We start from the raw sequence: 16,794 nt of genomic DNA on the forward strand, positions 1-16,794 counted from the left end.
TATATTATCAATGAATAAATATTTGTATCTAGACATTTCATTGTTTCTTTTTTTTTTATTTAATTTTGTATGGATAAGTTTAGACCCTTTTGAATCGTGTTTTCAATATGTTTATAATATTTCATTATTTGAATATTCTTTTTTTTTTGGAATAGATAGTATTTCTTTTTTTTTTATTTATTTAAGCATGCTATTAATACCTTTATGCTTGTTATTTTCTACTGTAAATATGAAGTTTAATAATATTAACGATGTAATCTATTATCAATCATTTTTATTTTTTACATTATTCTTATTAATTTTTGTGTTTTCTGCTATGGATCTTTTAGTTTTTTATATTATGTTTGAAATAATATTAATTCCTTTTTTTGTACTAATAGGAATTAGTAGTTACCGCAAAAGAAGAATTCATGCAAGCTATTTATTTTTTTTTTATACATTAATTGGGTCTTTCTTTATGCTTGTATCAATATTATCACTATATTCGTATACGGGAAGTACTAGTTTTGAAATTTTGTTAAATAATAATTATTCACTAATTAGAGAAAATATAATATGGTTTACTTTTTTTATTTCTTTTGCTATAAAGATCCCAATGTTTCCTTTTCATATTTGGCTACCAGAAGCTCACGTAGAAGCTCCTACAGAAGGTAGTGTACTATTAGCGGGTGTCCTATTGAAATTAGGAAGTTATGGCTTTTTACGTTTCTTAATGCCTTTATTTCCAGTATCTACATATTATTTTTGTCCATTAGTACTATTGATAAGTTGTATAGGCATTTTCTATACGTCTTTTGTGACATTGAAACAAATAGATATTAAACGTATAATTGCTTATTCATCTGTTTCGCATATGAATGTTTGTGTACTAGGTCTCTTTACGTTTACTAGTATTGGTATTGCTGGTAGTATTCATTTAATGCTTGCGCATGGGATTGTTTCTGGGGGTTTCTTTTTTTTAATTGGGATGTTATATAGTAGAACACATACTAAATTGATTAAGTATTATAGTGGTTTAATATATACTATGCCTATTTTTTCATTTTTTTTATTTATTTTTACAATTAGTAATATAAGTTTTCCATTAACAAGTAATTTTATAGGAGAATTTTTAATAATTATAAGTTTATTTTATTCGTATAATTATCATTCGTTATCAATTGCTTTGATAGGTATTTTTATATGTACTATTTATTCTTTATCGTTATATAATAGATTAATTTTTATGGTCCCTAAATACAAGTATCTAAAATTTTTTTATGATTTAGGAATGTTAGAGATAAGTTTATTGTTTATTCTTTTATTTTTTATTTTGTGGATGGGAATATATCCATATTCTATTTTTTCTTTACTAGAGAATAACATAGTTTATTTTTATAATGATCTTTTATATAAATAAATGATTTTATTGGTTAAATTTTATTTTTATTTTTTTTTATATTTTTTTATAATATGTTCATATAGATTATTAGAATATTACGACCATTTTATTTATAATTATTTATTAGTTATGCATATTTCATTAGTTATAATTAGTTACGTCTTTTTTTTTATATTATTTATTAATCAGTTACGTAATTTTATACATAGAAATTTATATTTAGAAATAAATAGTTTTTTTTCGCTTATGGGTATTTATTATAGTACGTTAACTATTTTTATAGGTACATTATGGGCATTTTCGATATGGAAATCGTTATTATTTTTTGACAGTCGTATTTTTTTTATTTTATTATTGATTTTATATTTTATAATTAATATTTTTTTATCATATTTGAGTTTTTATTATAGATTTTTGTTTTTCTTTTTTTTAATTACCAATTTGTTCTTGTTAAGAATAAAAAATAATTGGAGTTCCCAAATACATCAAACAAATAGCTTTTTTTTTTTTATTTACAATTTACCGATTGTAGATTCTTATTATGCTTCAATTTTTTTTTCTGTTATAATACTATATACACTATATTTATTGTATTTAGTAAATATTTTTTCTCTTTTTAAAACAATACAGTTAAAAAATATATTAGATTATGTCTATAACAAATAAATGTTATTTAATTATTTTTTTTTATTACCTGAAAATTATTTATTATTTTCTATTTTTTTTATTTTTTGTTATTTAGTATTAAATCTTTTTTCAAATAAGAGTAATTTTATAAGGCAAGATAATTTTATTATTTATTTAGCTGTTATTATATTATTAAATACATTGATTTTACATTGTGTTATGTATTCTTATAATTTTGGATTAAAAGATTTGCTATATAAAGACGATACGACAAATGGTTTTTGTATTATTAATATAGTTATTGCTTTATTGTATCTAGTAGGTTTTAGTAATCTGCTAAGAGTTTATAACATAAATTCATTTGAATTTATTATTTTAATTTTATTGTCTGTATATAGTATTAATATGTTGGTTTGTTCTGTTAATTTAATTTCATTTTATTTATTAATTGAACTCCAAAGTATATGTTTTTACACACTTGCTGCTTTTTCTCGGAAAAATAAATATAGTATAGAAGCGGGATTAAAATATTTTATATTAGGTTCTTTTTCTTCTGTCTTATTACTATTTGGTATTTCTATACTATATGGATTTAGCGGTTTATTATATTATGAAGATATTTCAATGTTTTTTGTCAATTTTAATAATATTGAAGCGAGCAGTAAACTATATAATATATATATACTATCAATCGCTTTCATGTTAACTGGTATGTTGTTTAAACTATATTCATTTCCATTTCATTTTTGGGTAAGCGATATATACCAAGGATCGCCTTTTTTATCTACTGTATTTTTTTCTATTTTTCCATTTATTTCGTTATTTTATATTTTTATGAAGTTATACATAAACATATTTATTTTTTTTTATGAATCATTTGTTATATTTTTTATGATTAGTAGTATTGGATCTATGGTTGTGGGTATGCTAGGAGCAATACAACAAAAAAAAATTAGGAGATTAATCGCTTATAGCAGTATTACAGGTACTGGTTATTATTTAATGATTTTTGTAGCCCCTGACTTTCATATAATAAAACATATCTTTTTTTTCATAATAGTATATACTATTAATGTATTTGGTATCTTTTTATGTTTTAGTAATCTTGTTACTTTAAATGGAAGAATAAATATTGAAAGATTTATTTCGTTAGGTGGTTTGTATAGATATAATAAGTATTTATCGTTGTGTATCATTTTGTTATTATTTTCTATAGCAGGATTACCTCCATTTCCTACATTTTTGGCTAAGTTATATCTATTGTTTGATTTATATAATTACAAGTTATATCTTTTTATGTTTTTTATTATTATTACTACGATCATAAGTTTTTATTATTATTTACGTATTTCTAAAATAATATTATATAATAATATTTCCCATTGGATTTATTTGAGAAATATTTCATACATTCCAATGTTATTAATAATATATATATTATTTTTTAATATATGTCTAATCATAAAACCAAGCTTATTATTAAATATAATTGAATATATTTTGATTGATTTTTTTTAGAGGTTTTATTAGCGTGAAATTAGTTGTTTCTATAAAAATCAATAGGTGGCTGAGCGGTCAAAAGCGCTTGTTTGGAGAACAAGTTTTTCGTGGGTTCGAATCCTGCCCTATCCTTATAATATAATATAATATAATATAAATTTTTTAACAATTGAAATGTTATCCAGTCCTTTTGAACAATTTCAAATACAATCTTATAGTTTATCTTATACATTAACTGATACTATTTTGATTGCGTTTAATCTTTTTTTTCTATTGCAGTTTATATATTTAACATTAAGTTTTAAAATAAGTTATGTATATTTTCAAAGCTTTTTTTATTCTTTATTTAAAGGTACGTATAATTTTATATATGTTACTATATATTCGTATCTAGTAGATAGAACAAAAATGTTTTTTCCTTTTTTTTTTTATTTATTCTTATTTATCTGTTTAAGTAATTTAGTAGGTATAGTTCCATTTAGTTTCACAATAACAAGCCATTTAAATATAACATTTAGTCTATCTTTTTTGGTATGGTGGGCTACTTGTTTATTAGGTTTTTATGAAAGTGGTCTTGCTTTTATTGCTATATTTTATGTAAAAGGTATTCCTTTTGTATTAGTTCCATTTTTGGCATTAATAGAAGTTATAAGTTTTATTTTTAGATCTGTAAGTTTGGCGTTACGATTATTTGCAAATATAGTGGCAGGACATATTTTATTGGATACAGTTGCTTTGTTTATATATAAATTAGTAAATCCATTATTTTTTTCAATTAAATTTTCATTAATAAGTATATTACCTATAATTTTATGTGTTGTCTTAATTTTATTTGAGCTAGTTGTAGCTATCTTACAAGGGTATATATTTGTAATATTGTCTGTCATTTATTTAAAAGATGCTTACATAGCACACTAGTATTATAACACAAACAATAGATAATGTATTTTCTTACTGAATATTATGAACTTTATTTTTATAGTTTTTTTATTTTATTAGTAAGTAGTATTATTTTGTTATTATGTTATGTAATAACATTAAAGAATGCATACACAGAGAAAAATTATGGTTATGAGTGTGGATTTGATCCATTTTCAGATGCAAGAAATCCATTCCATGTAAAGTTTTATCTTATTTCTATCATATTTATAATTTTTGATGTAGAAGTTGCTTTTTTTTTTCCTTGGTCTATTTGTATAAAAGAACTGATGTTCTTTGGTTATTATACAATGTTCTTATTTTTATTTATACTGTTAATAGGTTTTATTTATGAATGGAAAAAAGGGGCATTGGAATGGGAATAGTGTGGTCTGTTTTTATATAGCAATTAATATTGTCACGTTAACTCCATATAATTTTTATATGGATAATTTATGGAGTTACTATAGAGGTATTTCAACTGGTATAGTAGGCTTAGATAATAAATTATATAGTATTCCTGAAATGGAAACAAAGAGGGCATTTTTGTTTTCCAATATAAATTATGAATTAACAAGATATTTTGGATTTGGGATGCCAGCTAATGATAAAATGCTTTCTATTGTATTATTGTATATCGAAACAATGAGTGTATTAATAGCAGTTGCTTTTGTAGTAGGTTTTATTGTTTTATGGAGTATTACCAAATTCAACAGTAATGTAAATCCAGTAGCTTACCATTTTTCTAAAAAAGTAGAAGCTTTTTTAGATACTATTTTTGCATTATTACCTACAGTCTTAATTAGTTATTTATTAATACCAGCACTAGGATTTATTTTCCAATTAGAATATGACGAAAATTTCTTAGAAACGTTATTTAATGTTTATATTATTGGACATCAATGGTATTGGACATATGAAATAGATACTAAATTAGGTACAGATATTTTAGTTAATTTATTTGATGCTAATTTTAATTTTCCAGTATTACAATTTGATTCGTATATGATTCAAGACAGTGAAAAAAATAGGTTATTGAATGTAGATAAGTGTTTAGTATTACCTAATGGACATAATATTTGTTTTTACATAACATCACATGATGTTATTCATGCTTGGGCCGTACCTCAATTAGGTATAAAAATAGATGCTCTACCTGGCAGATTAATGAGATTTGTTTTATATTCAAGTATAGAAGGTGTATATTATGGTCAGTGTTCTGAGCTTTGTGGGGTAAATCATGCATTTATGCCTATTTGTGTTGAAATAGTAAAAAATAAATATTTTATAGATTGGATATTTTTATCTTTAGATGTACACTTAGTAAGTAATTTATTAAGTAGCATTAGTATTAATGATTCTTCGTCGATATTTATAAAATAGAATTTTAATTAAGCGGATTTTTTAAGTACTAGTAATTAGGCACTAATAAAAAATGTTTTAACAAGAAAAAAATGAACAAATATAATAATATGTTATGGTATATAATTTCATATCCATTTAATTGGGTATACGATCAATTAGAATATCTTTTTTATGTATACATACTTCCTATGTATACAGGGTTACCAACCGCAAACGGTTGGAATCCAAAATACGTAAGAAAAGAATTAATTTTAATATGGGATCCGACATCTCCTATTAACATTTCATATAAAGATTTTATTAATTCTTACAATGATGAATTAAAAGAAGTAGGTTTTGAAGTTACCAAAGGAGGTCATTTGAGAAGGATAGTGAGTCCACAAATGTATTATGCAAATCCAGAACAATCATTAAAGTGGGGGGATAATGCTTTGAAGTGGTATTTAAGAGAAATAGAATTGGGTCTTGAAGAGTATAGAAAAGAACTTACACTAGATCCTTTTGGTTGTACTCGATATGTAGGTACTATTAGGTTATTTGGACGTGTTATATTGTCCTATAACATACAATCTAGGGCATTCTTATTTAGAACATATGAAATTGATGTAATAGATATTTTATTATCAATTATAGTAATTTTATTTTTTTTAATCATATATATAGTTTTTTACCATTTAAAAAAACTTACATTAAAAAATAAAGTATTACTACATTTTATGTTAACTGGAATGAATGAGGAAGACTATTATTATGATGCGCGTACATTAAAGGAAATGAAAGAAAAAGAGAGGGAAGAAATAATAGCAAAGAGAAAATATGCATTAGAAAAAATTAATCAGTATAATAATAGTATTTCGGCAAATGAGATGAATGAAGCATGGAGAGAAGGACGTACAGTTTCTCCTAAGTTTTATACAGGTATAGAAATAGATTATTGTTTTTATGAGTTTTCATGTATTAGTTCTGAATTGTGTATCATTATGTTTATTTATTTATTACTAGAAAAAGCATATGCACTTTTTCATTACTATATATATACTTTTTATATTCTAAATATGGAGTTATTTACATATGTATTTGTATATTTATTTGGTTTCTTATCAGTTTTTTTTTGGTTCAGGTTAAAAAAAGAAAAACGTCAAGCTACTCATAGATGGGTAGAAGTAGATCATTATGTTAGTCACTTTTTAAATCATTTTTTCAGAACATTATGTTGGTTGAATTTATATAAATTAGTCTGTGGTGTAAGTATTTGTTGGTATGTTTTTTTTTATATTTTAGCGATGTTATGGATATATTTTGGAAATGACTCGTGTGATTATTTTATGGGTTGGAATCAGGATTACAGGATTGATATTTATTATAATCAAACTAGATTTCATATGTGGTGGCCTCGTTCTTTGATGAACCAGACATGGCATCATTTTTATATAACGTTGATGAAACCTATACATACACTGCTTCTTTATATTTTATTGTATATTACTTTACCTTTTATTGCTATTTTTTTAAAATGGGTTTATTATCAAAATAAAATTCATGTCTATATAAATAATAAGTTTTTTTTTTGGAATTCTAAAAAATATACAATAGATGAAATAAAAGAACAATGGAAGAAAGATAGGATTATTAATTATATTAAAGAAGAAGAAGCGAAGCGTAATAAAGAGAAAAAAATTACGTTTTCATAATTTGTTTATATGTTTACATCAATGGAAGGTTAGCCAAGAGGTCTAAGGTGTTGTTCTGCTAAAACAATTTTCACGGGTTCGAATCCCGTACCTTCCTTTATATTCCTAATAAATAAAATTATTCTTTACGTATAACATATATATACATATATGTACTTAGATAAAAAAAATATATTAAATAATTTTATACTAAATTTTGGACCACAACATCCATCTGCGCATGGAGTTTTACGTTTAATTTTGGAATTAGATGGTGAAATAATAAAAAATGCAGATCCTCACATCGGTTTATTACATAGGGGTACAGAAAAATTATTAGAGTATAAGACATATATACAAGGTTTACCATATTTTGATAGATTGGATTATGTTTCTATGATGTGCCAGGAACACACTTATTGCTTGGCTATAGAAAAATTATTAAAGTGTAATGTTCCATTGCGTGCTCAATATATAAGAGTTCTATTTTCTGAAATAACTAGATTATTAAATCATTTATTATCTATCACCACTCATGCAATGGATGTAGGAGCACTAACTCCTTTTCTGTGGGCTTTTGAGGAAAGAGAGAAATTGATGGAATTCTATGAGCGTGTTTCAGGAGCAAGGATGCATGCTAATTATTTTAGGCCGGGAGGAGTTTCTTATGATTTACCTAAAGGGTTATTACACGATATATATAATTTTATTTCTTCATTTTCTTCTAGAGTGGATGAAATGGAAGAACTTTTGACAACAAATAGAATATGGAAACAACGTTTAGTAGATATAGGTATAGTAAATTATAGAGATGCTCTCGATATGGGTTTTACTGGTGTAATGTTAAGGGGTTCGGGTATTACGTGGGATCTACGTAAAACAGAACCATATGAAATTTATAAACAATTAAGTTTTTATATTCCTATTGGTATATATGGCGATTGTTATGATAGGTATCTGGTAAGGATTAGTGAAATGAGACAAAGTATTTTTATTATTTATCAGTGTTTGAATAATATTCCGAATGGTCTTGTTCGATTAGACAATTATAAGGTTTCTCCTCCTTTTAGAAAACAAATAAAAACCTCAATGGAATCATTAATACATCATTTTAAATTTTATAGTGAAGGTATTCATGTACCTCAAGGGATTTGTTATGGTGGTGTTGAGGCACCTAAAGGTGAGACAGGAGTATTACTCGTATCAAATGGTTCTAATATGCCGTATAGGTGTAAAGTAAGATCTCCTGGTTTTGCCCATCTACAAGGAGTAAATCATATTGTTTCTGGCCACATGGTTGCGGATTTAGTAACAGTAATTGGTACTTTAGATATTGTATTTGGAGAAGTAGATAGATAGCGCTTATAGCTTAGTCGGTAAAGCGATCGTTTGATAAGCGATAGATCAATGGTTCGAGCCCATTTAAGCGCATATTTTCTAGTTTATGTGTATAAATAGTAAAAGGGTTACCGTGAATAAGATTATAATATAATACATTTTGTATACTTGTATTATATTATTCTTTATATTTATAAATGTGTTTGTTATTATATTATTATATATGTTAGTTTCTATTTTTTCGAATATACTGTATATATTATAATATTGTGTAGTGAAAAATTCAGTATTTATTTCTTTTACTATATATTCTATATAATTTATATTTATATCTATTAAATTAATTTCGCCTGTTGTGTTATTACTAATATATAACGCATAATTTTCATAAACAATATTTATTATGTTGTTATTTATATTCAATAGTAAGTATGCTATTAATAATATATAAATGTGTACATTGTATATATTATTTTTTTTTTTTACGATGTAAAAAAAAATAATTATGGTGCTTATTATTGTATGTAATAATGTAAGAGCCTTGTATACATATATTAATGTAGTTAGTTGTAACGTATTAATTAGTTTATTTTTGCGTATTAGGTATTTTAATATGTAAGAATATAATATTACGAATATATATATAATATATACGTATATATTGATGTATATATGTGTGTTATTAAGTAAATATAAAATAATAACAAGTGTGCTTTGTTTTATTAATATGTTATTATTTATGTAGTAATTATTATTCTTTTTTTTCGTATATGCGTAAGAAAATAATACGTATAAGGTATACATTATTATAAAATAATTTTGTAAATTTAAATTAACTATTTTAAATACATGTATACTCTGTAGGTTATTACATTTAATTACTAATAATAAAAAAAAATCGAGTATTAATATCGAACCGATAATTTTTTTATTGTATTTGTGTATATACAACAAAAAAATTATCCAATTGACAAGAGCAATGTTTTCTATTGGGTCCCACGACCACCATCCACCCCATCCAAAAAGAGAATTGGCCCAGTAACTTCCTAACAATATACTAATACCAAGTATAAGTATTAGTTTATTAATACTTATATATTTAAATATACTGTTTTTTATTAGGAATGTAATTGTTATTAATATAGGTGGGTGTACTATAACCAAAAAATGCGTAAGTAGCGGATTAAATGTTGTATTATTAAAGTAATAGATTTTAGTATTAATGTACACACTGTATAGAATTATAAACATATATATAAATAGTATCAGGGTATTTTTATTGTTATATAGTATATATGTATTATTGTATAATAGTAATATTATGATTGAGGTTACCAGTAATACATAGTTGTCAATAGTAGCCCAGTAATTGCTCATCTTATATATTGCATTAGTAATTAAATTGGAATTGACATTAAAAAATATTTCATACATATCATATTGGAATGCGGTAATAATAAAAAAAACATACGTATATATATATATCATTTTTTCATGATAAAAATAAATTATTATTTAATGAGGAGGGTAGGATTTGAACCTACGTAGTATATATACAACAGATTTACAGTCTGCCGCTTTTGACCGCTCAGCCACCTCCTCTTTTCATTTTTGATGAAAAGAATTTTTTATAAAAAAAATAATAAATATTGTTATTTATTAACATATGTAAAAAAACATTTAAAGAATAATAGTTTTTTTTTTGATAAACAATCTTCGAATAAAAAATTAAATTTAATTTTTCCTTTATACTCGCCAAAAATCATTTTTTTTAAGATAAGTGGTATTTTTAAAAAAAATAAAAAGAAAAATTCAATCTTTCAATCCATTACATTACAGTCTATGGTTTCTAAAAATAAAGTAATTTTTAATGTTTCACCTCTAATTCCGTTAGTTTATATTTTTTAATTTTATTTCTGTACTTTATAATAATGTTGTTCAACATATTACATGATGTCAGTACGATAACATAAGTCGTTTGTAGCATTATTTCATTAGGTAGCAGTATAAGTATAAGTATATATACTATATAGTTATTAACTTTAATATGTTTTTTTATATATATATAGAAGAAGACAATTAATATATTAGTATATAAAACATTTATATATAGGTCTAGGTAATTTATTAGTTTTAGTTCTATGTCAAATTCATAAAATTGAAATTCTATTAAATGGCTAAATGTATATTTAATGTATAGTGGGATTATACAATATTGAGTTACTATACTATTCATTAGTAGTATGTACATTAACCACTTAATATTATGTAGGAATAACCGATATTCTTTTTTGTATAGTATAACATTAATAGTTATTGTTATTATATATAGTAGCAGGGGTGTTATCAAATATATGGAGAATAGAATAATATATTTATAATAGTAATATGAATTAATTACAAAAGGGAGTGTTATTTCAATCAGTGGAAGGAATTTAAATTGGGTGTTAGTTATACTATTATGTACGAGTAAATTTACTTCAGATGTATATAAGTATATGTGGCTTGAGATAATAGTTTCTTTAAGAGGAGAGAGTAGAAAGAATAGTATCGTTTTTGTTTTTAATATTATTATTAACAGTAATGTAATACTTATAATTAATATATATAGTATTTTGAAAATAAGTTCTTTTAAATAGTATGAAAAGATATTCATTACAGAATGAAATAAATTGATAGGTGGCTGAGCGGTCAAAAGCGCTAAATTTGAAATTTAGTATTCGTGGGTTCAAATCCTGCCCTATCCTGACTTAAGAGTATGGTGGAATTGGTAGACACGTCAGATTTAGGATCTGGTGACTTTGTTCGTGCAGGTTCAAGTCCTGTTACTCTTAAATGGGTTAGTAACTCAGTTGGTAAGAGTGTTGGTTTGTCATACCAAAAGTCGTGGGTTCAAGTCCCATCTAGCCCGATTTATTCCTCACTTGGTGGAATTGGTAGACACGACAGACTTAAAATCTGTTGCTTTTAGCATGTAGGTTCAAGTCCTACAGTGAGCATTTTGTTTATTTATTAAATAGACAAATAATATGTACCTATTATTAGTTAAATATTTTTATTATTTTTATTTCTTAAAAAAAAATAAAAAATTTAAATTCTTTATTTTAATTGATTTAATTTTTTTCTTAATGAAGAAGTACTATAGTTTATTAAAATTAAAAAAAAAAATAATAAAATATAAAAATTTTTTTTTTAGAAGCAAATCAAAGCATTTTAGTCATTATAAATACTTATTATATAAAACAGAATATTTATTGGAACGTAGAATCAATGCATTCAATGTTTTTATTGTTAATTTTTTACCTACACAATTATTACCATTAGGTAATAGAAAAAAATTTTATAATTTGTTAAATAAAAAATTTAAGAGATTTTTTTTAGTAATAAAGAAAAAATTAAATAAAAAATTTTTTTTTTATTTTATGATTAAATTATTTAATAAAATTAAATTTTTATTCTTAAAAAGTGATCCTTTTTTGAATAAAAAAGATTTTATTTTTAATTTCTTTACTTCGATTGTTTTCGAATCAAAATATACTACTCTTTTACGGGCGTATAATGCAGTAAATAAAAAAATAAAAAAAAATATTATTTTACAGTTCTATGATATACTTTATTTTTTTAGTTTTCGTATAGATTATTTTATTTTTAAACTATTTCCTTTTTTCTCATTATCAGAAGTAAGGAATGGTATAGTAGAGAATAAAGTATTGCATCTTAAAAATGAAATTCGTAATATTAATTATTTCATAAAAAAATATGATTTATTAAAGTCCAGTATTTTTAATAATATTTATTATATTTTTTCATTACGAAGATACTTTTATAATAGTAGTGCTAAATTAAAAAAAAAATACTATTTAGTTTTATGTAATTACAGAAAAGAACAGAGTACATTTTTTTTGTGCAAAGGCAAAAAAAAAACTAGTCTTTTTTCATCTCACGCTAGGTATTTAAGTACTATAGATGAAATACACACTTATTTTTATAAATTAAAGGATCAGAATTATAATTTTGATTCTTTAAATCAATATATATCAAACTTTAAAATCCAAAAAGAATTTCCTTTTTTTTTAAAAGAAAAAAAAAAAGATTTAGATATTACTTTTTTAAATAGTATAGGTAATATTTATTTGTCATATGGAAAAAAAGTATCAATTAATAATTATACTGTGGTAAATCTTATAAACTTCCTATATCTCTTTTTTTACCTATCTAAATATAATAGTATATATTATTATACAAAAGAAAGTAAGTTAATTGTAAGTCCGTCGGTATTAAATAATTTATTAAATGAGTATAAAAAATTATTTTTTTATTTTACTATTTTTTTTTCTTTTAATATAGTTACGTTGATGTAAACTACTTGCTGAGATAGTCTAATTGGTAAAACAATGGATTCATGCTCCATATTTGTGGGTTCGAGTCCCACTCTCAGCAATTTTAATTTTTTTTAGGGCTTAGTATAGTAATAACAAACATCTAGCCCTTTTTATAATTTAACGACATAATGGTAACAGAATTTAAACAAATTGGCGCAGGATTAGCAACTATCGCATTATCAGGAGTAGGTGTAGGAATTGGAATTATTTTTGGAAATTTATTAGATTCAGTATCAAGAAATCCTAGTATTGCTAGATTATTATTTAATTATGCTATTTTAGGTTTCGCTTTAACTGAGGCTATCGCACTTTTCACAATTATGATTGTTTTTTTATTAATGGCATAGTTTTTATGTCTTTTAGATGTAAGCACACATAGCTCAGTTGGTAGAGCATCTGACTTTTAATCAGCAGGTCGCAGGTTCGATCCCTGCTGTGTGCATAAATTGGACCTGTAGCTCAATGGCAGAGCAATCCCCTCATAAGGGATTGGTTGTAGGTTCGATCCCTACCGGGTTCATTATACATTAAAAGTATAACATCATCAAACCATAGTAGAATCCATCTAGTTTTTAAGTGGGATTTATTTTTATATAAAATATATAATTGATTTTACTTTGTTTTTTATTCTATTTTAATTAATGAGTTTTTACGAGCCGGAAGTTTTAGACCAAATAGGTAGTAATAATAATTATAATAATTCTTAATAGCCTTCATTTATAATTAAATTCTATTTACCTAAACAAATATATAACCTGTATTCGTGGTAGTGCATAGAAATAATAACTTTATTTAAATTTTGTATAATAAAATAAAATACGGTAAAATTAGATTCTATATAAATTACAAAATAATAAAAATAAAGATTTTCATTTATCTCTTATCCATAAAAAAAATGATTAGATCAATGTATATTATATATAGTAAGTTTATATATTTATTTTTATTATTATATTATTATAATAATATCCCCCCGATAAGGAAAGGTGCTCACTTATGGGTACCTTTCCTTTATGTATAATAATAGTATCTTATATATTTATAATAGTAGAGATTCTTAGCTCAATTGGTAGAGCAGATGCCTTCTAAGCATTTGGTTATAGGTTCGAGTCCTATAGAATACAATTACATATCTATGGTGAATAGATACAATGAACGCTCATTTACTAGAATACTTAGTATTATCGGCACCAAAGTTTATTTTTTCCTTGAGGAAAAATAGTAATCAAATATATATAAGGACACATAAATACTATGTATTGATGTTAAGTTATTTTTTGTATAAAGATATAAATTTACAATTAAAGTCATTAATAGATTTCACAAGTGTCGATTATATATTGAAAAAGAAGAGATTTAATTTAATATATCACTTAATTTCAATAATTTACCATTATCGTATTTTCATGAAGTATTTTCTATCAGATCTAGAAAGTACCTATTCATTATGCTATATGTATCCCAATATATCTTGGTACGAGAGGGAATGTTGGGATTTTTTTGGAATCTTTTTTATAAATAACTTAAATCTAAGGAGATTATTGTTAGATTATGGTTTCGTAGGACACCCATTGAGAAAAGATTTCCCATTAACAGGATTTGTAGAATTAGTCTATAGCAATTTTTATCTTAGTGTAATTCAGAAAAAAGTAAACCTTAGCCAGTCGTTTAGAAAATATGAAACAGGGACAGTTTGGTCCTTACATTAGCGATGTGTAGAACTAAATAATAGTGAATGGGAATGGCCTTTTCGTCCAGTGGTCAAAGACAGTTCCTTTTCACGGAGAAGACACGGGTTCAAATCCCGTAAAGGTCAATATAATAAGATGATTGATTTAATTGATTTAATTGTTTACGTCGTAGCAAGATATGGGAAGTAAAATAATAGATCTTTTTTTTTAGAAAAAAGAAAAAAAGGAAAAAATAAAAAGAATTATTTTCTTAATATTAAGGATAATTCGAGTAATATTTGGGTTTTATTCTGGCTCGGAGTGAATGCTTGTGATAGGCTTAACACATGCAAGTTATACATTTTTTATCATGGAAATGAGTAATTACTATAAGTAGCGGAATAAAAAATGTAGCGAACGGGTGTATAATATATATTGAATATACCTCTGAGTTTGGAATGTATATTAAAAAATAATATGAATTCCATTAATAGTAAAATATATATTATTGCTTAGAGATTTTCATATAGAGTTTTAGGTAGTTGGTGAGATTAAAAGCTCACCAAGCCAAAAATGCTTAGCTGTTCTGGGAGGTTGTTCAGCCACATGGGAACTGAGAAACGGTCCTAATTTCATTTGAAATCAGCAGTGGGGAATCTTGGTCAATGAGCGAAAGCTTGAACCAGGTATATCATGTGAGTGAGGACGGCGCATTTAGTCGTAAAACTCTTGCTCCGTGGAAAATGATGATGGTACACGGGAGCAAGCGCTGGCCAATACTCGTGCCAGCCGCCGCGGTAATACGAGTAGCGCGAGTGTTACTCTCCTTGACTGGGCGTAAAGGGTGCGTAGGTTGTGTAATAAGTTTTAAGTGAAATTTTATATATATGATAATATACTTTTAATACTATTACGCTAGAGTTTATTAGGAGTTAACGGAACCTCTATAATCAGAGTTGAAATGCGTTAAAGATAGAGAGAACTCCAATGGCGAAAGCAGTTAACTATAGTAGACTGACACTGAGGCACGAAGGCATGGGAATCGAAGAGGATTAGGTACCCTCGTAGTCTATGCTGTCAACGATGAATGTTAAAGGGTAGTGTTAACTATTCTTACAGCTAACGCGTTAAACATTCCGCCTGGGAACTACGATCGCAAGATTAAAACCTAAAGAAATTGACGGAGATCTGCTACAAGCAGTGGAGCATGTGATTTAATTCGATACACCGCGAGAAATCTTACCAATCCTTGTCATATTAGATATAGATAGTAGATATTGTAGTAATATACAATAAATGATTTCTATCTCTCATAAAGCATAAAACAGGACGATAGTTTCATAGCATTGTCTATATATATATAATATCTAATACAGGTGTTGCATGGCTGTCGTAAGTTCGTGTTGTGAGGCGTTAGGTTAATTCCCATGAACGAACGAGACCCTCATTTATATTTAAGTTACGCACTAACAAAAAAACTATAAAATTAGGGGATGACGTCAAGTCATTATGGCCTTAATGGGTTGGGCTATCCATGTGCTACATAGGTAACAACAAAAAGATGCAATGATGTGAATCGGAGCAAAACTAAAAAAGTTATCATAGTTCGGATTGTTCTCTGAAACTCGAGAACATGAAGTAGGAATTGCTAGTAATCGTAAATAAGTACGTTACGGTGAATGTGTGTCCAGATCTTGTACATACCGCCCGTCACGCCATGGAAGTTGGTAGTCCTGTATGGTATTATTAGATTTCGTATAATTCGCAAGGATGAGCGAATAAAAATAATAGGTAAGGGATTATTAATAACTGAGGTTAAGTCGTAACATGGTAGTCGTAGAGGAATCTGTGGCTGGAACAAGGTAAATAAGAACAAATGAATTAGAAAGAAATAGAATTAGAAAGAAATAGTAACAACAATAATAAATAATAAAAAGCGAAAG

At 25.3% G+C, this 16,794-nt stretch overlaps 13 protein-coding genes and 14 non-coding genes across 27 annotated transcripts; 24 read left to right on the top strand and 3 right to left on the bottom strand.

Annotated features, from left to right (window-relative positions):
- The first annotated feature begins 10 nt into the window (after positions 1-10).
- ND4 (NADH dehydrogenase subunit 4) lies at positions 11-1,399 on the top strand. The gene has a single exon. The coding sequence runs from the start codon at positions 11-13 to the stop codon at positions 1,397-1,399; it is 1,389 nt and encodes a 462-aa protein (YP_007890052.1).
- On the top strand, positions 1,400-2,047 carry yejU (ABC transporter subunit). Its single transcript has one exon. The coding sequence runs from the start codon at positions 1,400-1,402 to the stop codon at positions 2,045-2,047; it is 648 nt and encodes a 215-aa protein (YP_007890053.1).
- ND2 (NADH dehydrogenase subunit 2) lies at positions 2,048-3,526 on the top strand. The gene has a single exon. It carries the CDS (start codon positions 2,048-2,050, stop codon positions 3,524-3,526), a length of 1,479 nt encoding a protein of 492 aa, YP_007890054.1.
- A 39-nt stretch (positions 3,527-3,565) lies between these two features.
- On the top strand, positions 3,566-3,640 carry trnS. Its single transcript has one exon. It is a non-coding gene; the product is annotated as a tRNA-Ser (tRNA).
- Positions 3,641-3,682: 42 nt separating this feature from the next.
- ATP6 (ATP synthase F0 subunit 6) lies at positions 3,683-4,426 on the top strand. The gene has a single exon. The coding sequence runs from the start codon at positions 3,683-3,685 to the stop codon at positions 4,424-4,426; it is 744 nt and encodes a 247-aa protein (YP_007890055.1).
- A 23-nt stretch (positions 4,427-4,449) lies between these two features.
- Positions 4,450-4,812, top strand: ND3 (NADH dehydrogenase subunit 3). Its single transcript has one exon. The coding sequence runs from the start codon at positions 4,450-4,452 to the stop codon at positions 4,810-4,812; it is 363 nt and encodes a 120-aa protein (YP_007890056.1).
- Positions 4,813-4,951: 139 nt separating this feature from the next.
- On the top strand, positions 4,952-5,809 carry COX2 (cytochrome c oxidase subunit II). Its single transcript has one exon. It carries the CDS (start codon positions 4,952-4,954, stop codon positions 5,807-5,809), a length of 858 nt encoding a protein of 285 aa, YP_007890057.1.
- An 89-nt stretch (positions 5,810-5,898) lies between these two features.
- On the top strand, positions 5,899-7,482 carry orf504. The gene has a single exon. It carries the CDS (start codon positions 5,899-5,901, stop codon positions 7,480-7,482), a length of 1,584 nt encoding a protein of 527 aa, YP_007890058.1.
- Positions 7,483-7,505: 23 nt separating this feature from the next.
- Positions 7,506-7,579, top strand: trnS. The gene has a single exon. It is a non-coding gene; the product is annotated as a tRNA-Ser (tRNA).
- A 53-nt stretch (positions 7,580-7,632) lies between these two features.
- On the top strand, positions 7,633-8,820 carry ND7 (NADH dehydrogenase subunit 7). The gene has a single exon. The coding sequence runs from the start codon at positions 7,633-7,635 to the stop codon at positions 8,818-8,820; it is 1,188 nt and encodes a 395-aa protein (YP_007890059.1).
- On the top strand, positions 8,820-8,892 carry trnI. The gene has a single exon. It is a non-coding gene; the product is annotated as a tRNA-Ile (tRNA).
- A 6-nt stretch (positions 8,893-8,898) lies between these two features.
- On the bottom strand, positions 8,899-10,287 carry yejR (heme lyase). The gene has a single exon. It carries the CDS (start codon positions 10,285-10,287, stop codon positions 8,899-8,901), a length of 1,389 nt encoding a protein of 462 aa, YP_007890060.1.
- A 31-nt stretch (positions 10,288-10,318) lies between these two features.
- Positions 10,319-10,401, bottom strand: trnY. The gene has a single exon. It is a non-coding gene; the product is annotated as a tRNA-Tyr (tRNA).
- A 265-nt stretch (positions 10,402-10,666) lies between these two features.
- ymf16 (tatC-like protein) lies at positions 10,667-11,455 on the bottom strand. Its single transcript has one exon. The coding sequence runs from the start codon at positions 11,453-11,455 to the stop codon at positions 10,667-10,669; it is 789 nt and encodes a 262-aa protein (YP_007890061.1).
- Positions 11,456-11,472: 17 nt separating this feature from the next.
- trnS lies at positions 11,473-11,546 on the top strand. Its single transcript has one exon. It is a non-coding gene; the product is annotated as a tRNA-Ser (tRNA).
- A 5-nt stretch (positions 11,547-11,551) lies between these two features.
- trnL lies at positions 11,552-11,633 on the top strand. Its single transcript has one exon. It is a non-coding gene; the product is annotated as a tRNA-Leu (tRNA).
- A 3-nt stretch (positions 11,634-11,636) lies between these two features.
- trnD lies at positions 11,637-11,710 on the top strand. Its single transcript has one exon. It is a non-coding gene; the product is annotated as a tRNA-Asp (tRNA).
- A 7-nt stretch (positions 11,711-11,717) lies between these two features.
- Positions 11,718-11,798, top strand: trnL. Its single transcript has one exon. It is a non-coding gene; the product is annotated as a tRNA-Leu (tRNA).
- A 30-nt stretch (positions 11,799-11,828) lies between these two features.
- On the top strand, positions 11,829-13,160 carry rps4 (ribosomal protein S4). Its single transcript has one exon. The coding sequence runs from the start codon at positions 11,829-11,831 to the stop codon at positions 13,158-13,160; it is 1,332 nt and encodes a 443-aa protein (YP_007890062.1).
- Positions 13,161-13,167: 7 nt separating this feature from the next.
- Positions 13,168-13,239, top strand: trnM. Its single transcript has one exon. It is a non-coding gene; the product is annotated as a tRNA-Met (tRNA).
- Positions 13,240-13,309: 70 nt separating this feature from the next.
- On the top strand, positions 13,310-13,528 carry ATP9 (ATP synthase F0 subunit 9). Its single transcript has one exon. It carries the CDS (start codon positions 13,310-13,312, stop codon positions 13,526-13,528), a length of 219 nt encoding a protein of 72 aa, YP_007890063.1.
- Positions 13,529-13,550: 22 nt separating this feature from the next.
- trnK lies at positions 13,551-13,623 on the top strand. Its single transcript has one exon. It is a non-coding gene; the product is annotated as a tRNA-Lys (tRNA).
- A 6-nt stretch (positions 13,624-13,629) lies between these two features.
- trnM lies at positions 13,630-13,701 on the top strand. The gene has a single exon. It is a non-coding gene; the product is annotated as a tRNA-Met (tRNA).
- Positions 13,702-14,232: 531 nt separating this feature from the next.
- On the top strand, positions 14,233-14,305 carry trnR. Its single transcript has one exon. It is a non-coding gene; the product is annotated as a tRNA-Arg (tRNA).
- Positions 14,306-14,332: 27 nt separating this feature from the next.
- On the top strand, positions 14,333-14,890 carry ND9 (NADH dehydrogenase subunit 9). The gene has a single exon. It carries the CDS (start codon positions 14,333-14,335, stop codon positions 14,888-14,890), a length of 558 nt encoding a protein of 185 aa, YP_007890064.1.
- Positions 14,891-14,924: 34 nt separating this feature from the next.
- On the top strand, positions 14,925-14,997 carry trnE. The gene has a single exon. It is a non-coding gene; the product is annotated as a tRNA-Glu (tRNA).
- A 154-nt stretch (positions 14,998-15,151) lies between these two features.
- Positions 15,152-16,714, top strand: RNS. The gene has a single exon. It is a non-coding gene; the product is annotated as a s-rRNA (ribosomal RNA).
- The last annotated feature ends 80 nt before the right edge of the window (positions 16,715-16,794 follow it).

The sequence above is a fragment of the mitochondrial genome of Naegleria fowleri (assembly GCF_008403515.1).
Source record: "Naegleria fowleri mitochondrion, complete genome".
Lineage (NCBI taxonomy): Eukaryota > Heterolobosea > Eutetramitea > Acrasida > Naegleriidae > Naegleria > Naegleria fowleri.